The sequence below is a fragment of the Pteropus vampyrus genome, unplaced genomic scaffold (genome assembly GCF_000151845.1).
Source record: "Pteropus vampyrus isolate Shadow unplaced genomic scaffold, Pvam_2.0 Scaffold373, whole genome shotgun sequence".
NCBI lineage: Eukaryota > Metazoa > Chordata > Mammalia > Chiroptera > Pteropodidae > Pteropus > Pteropus vampyrus.
The window spans coordinates 48,387-50,929 of NW_011889154.1; the positions used below are offsets into that span (position 1 = coordinate 48,387).

General features: G+C 35.7%; 1 protein-coding gene across 1 annotated transcript in view; it reads right to left on the minus strand.

The window, feature by feature from the left end:
• Nucleotides 1–2,543, minus strand: part of LOC111731424 (myomesin-1-like) — a gene marked incomplete at its 3' end in the record, with an annotated part of 54,157 nt that overhangs the window by 43,066 nt on the left and 8,548 nt on the right. The window contains exon 2 of the mRNA XM_023523046.1: nt 244–294. Within this exon, the coding sequence (XP_023378814.1) occupies nt 244–294 (51 nt within the window). The remainder of the gene's footprint in view (nt 1–243; nt 295–2,543) is intronic.

The window sequence follows — 2,543 nt, forward strand, 5'->3', positions numbered from 1 at the left end:
CTTATAGTTCAAGGAATGATAGCTTAATTTTAAAAGAATAGAGTGAGCTGAGAGGATAGCTGTGCCATCAAAAACTGGCACTGTGTTCCTTCCCAGGGGCTCCACTTTCTTATTTCTCTGCTATTTTGACATCTCTTTGAGAGAACTGCTGAACTCGAAGACAGAAAGAAACCACAGAAAGCATAGTGCTTGTTAAGCACATAAAATATCAAGTTCATTCTTCTGCATCAATGTCACACTTACCAGTTTCCAAAAGAGTGATGATGGTGGAAATGTTCCGACACAGCCGTGGAGCTGGATGAGAAAATGAAAAACTCACGTAAGCTGAATCCAAGAAAAAGTTAAGGGGCAGGGCTAAAGACAGGACCCTGGCGGCCGGTTCAAAAATAATGCATGTGGTCAGGCAGTAGAATGTCAGAACCACACAGCCAGCCTTTTATGGCCAAGAAGATAGATAAATATAGCAGCAAGTGGGGGTGGGAGGGTAGTCCTGAACTGAAAGGAAGGGAGAGGCACTGGCAGGTAGCTGCCTCAGTAACGTAATTACATTAATGCCAGTCAATGAGTTTGGCCTGATTAAACCAAACATAGGATTTTTATTTGGCTAGAAGAGCTATTTTCAATAACACTTTATCACTGGATATTAAAGGTGCAATGGAAAGAGTGCCTTGTGTTGAGAGCTAAAAATAAGCATAGTAATCTGATTCTCAAAATGGACTTCATGGAATTTTAATGCCAAAATATGGTTCTGGGTGTGCTGTTCATAACACATGTATGGTACATTTATAAGACACAAAGTGAAAAAAGAACTTGAGGCTAAGTAGAGGCAAAATAAATAAGAAACGGGTTACATGTGGTGGCAGTTGTGGCCTGATGATACAGTCATAGTTTCTCTCATTTCAGGAAAATTTACAAAGTCACAGCTTCAAGTTTGAATATTTGATTCCCTATTAATTAACTAAAATCTTTGAGAAGCAACATGTTTCATTTTTCCTAAAGGCAGAGTAGAGTTGTTCTAACAGGTGATTCTCTTTCTGTTTTTTAGACTGTATAACCAAGTAAGAGGTGGTAAAATCTAAGTTAGAGATTGCCCTTTGGACTCAGACCAGACCCAGATTCTAGGCCCTCAATGGCACTTAATAGCCACATAACTTTGAGCATTTTATTTCTCCTTCCTAAGCTTCATTTTCCTCCTCTATAAAATGGGGATAACAACATCCAAACTTCTGTGGAGATTAAATGTAATAATGCAGAAAAAGCACTTAATCCAGTGATTGCCACATAATACTCAGTAAATGTCAACTGTTAAAACTGATAGTGATAATTTAAAAGCTCATTGTTTAGGTTATATGTATTGAGCAGGTTATGTTCTGACAGTAATATTATATCAACTGAATATAGCTCACACGTATCCATAAAAGTATTGAACAGAGCCAATATTGCAGTGTACTTTATAATTACTTTCTGATAAAAACTACAGTTAACACTATTGAGGACCAATCAAGTGCAGACACAGTAAAAGACACTTTATATACATGTTCTCATTCCATTCTTATAATATCTACAAGGTAGGTATCATTAGCATAATTCTATAGCTGAGGAAACTGAGGCTTCAAGAGGCAAAGTCATTTGCGAAAGAGCACACAGCTAGAAAAATGACATAAAGGCAATTCATTCAGAGATATTTGGATTCCAAAGCCCATGCATTGCTTATTCTCCATCCAATGACACTTTGTTTGTAAGAAACTAGATGTTTTGAAATGATCTTTCAAGTGCAATATAGAAGGTAAAACTGAGGGTCAGCTTCTGAGGTACCCAAAGTACATAAAACAATATATTCCATTTAGTCCTGGTCAAATTCAACCCAGCATTTCTTCATCTAAATACACTGCCTATTAGTGCACATATGAACATTTTAGCTATCTGGAATCCACAGGAGAATTTTTCAAGCTTTATGTTCCCCAAGTACTCATTTGTTCTCTAAACATCTAATACAGAATTTCAGTGGTTCTTCTGAGTTTTATCCATGAGCCATGGGAATGTTTCACAGTGAGTCGTTTGTCTAGAAAACATGATAAGCTGCTTTAAATCTTCTTGAGGCAGGAAAGAAGAAAAATAAAAATAAGAAATGTAAATCATCATAATACTAGCTAATATTTAATGACCATTTGCTATATGGCAGGCATTAATGCTAACTGCTTTACAGTATCTTACTTGATCATCACAGACATAAAAACATTTTATGAATTATGAAATCGAGATTTAGAAAGATTAATATTCTTAAAGCACACAATTAGAATGTGACATAAGATTCAAATCTATTCTACAGACAACCCACCTATATATCATACTATATTGTCTTTTAATCCTTTAGCTGTGTGCATGTATTTACATGTATAGATAGATAGATAGATAGATAGATAGATAGATAGATAGATAGATAGATAGATAGAGTGAGTGAGTCATGTGCCAATAATGTCCTTTAGGGGGAAGAACTATTACCAAAGAAGAGTTTTAGTTAATAGTTCCTATATGACAGACAG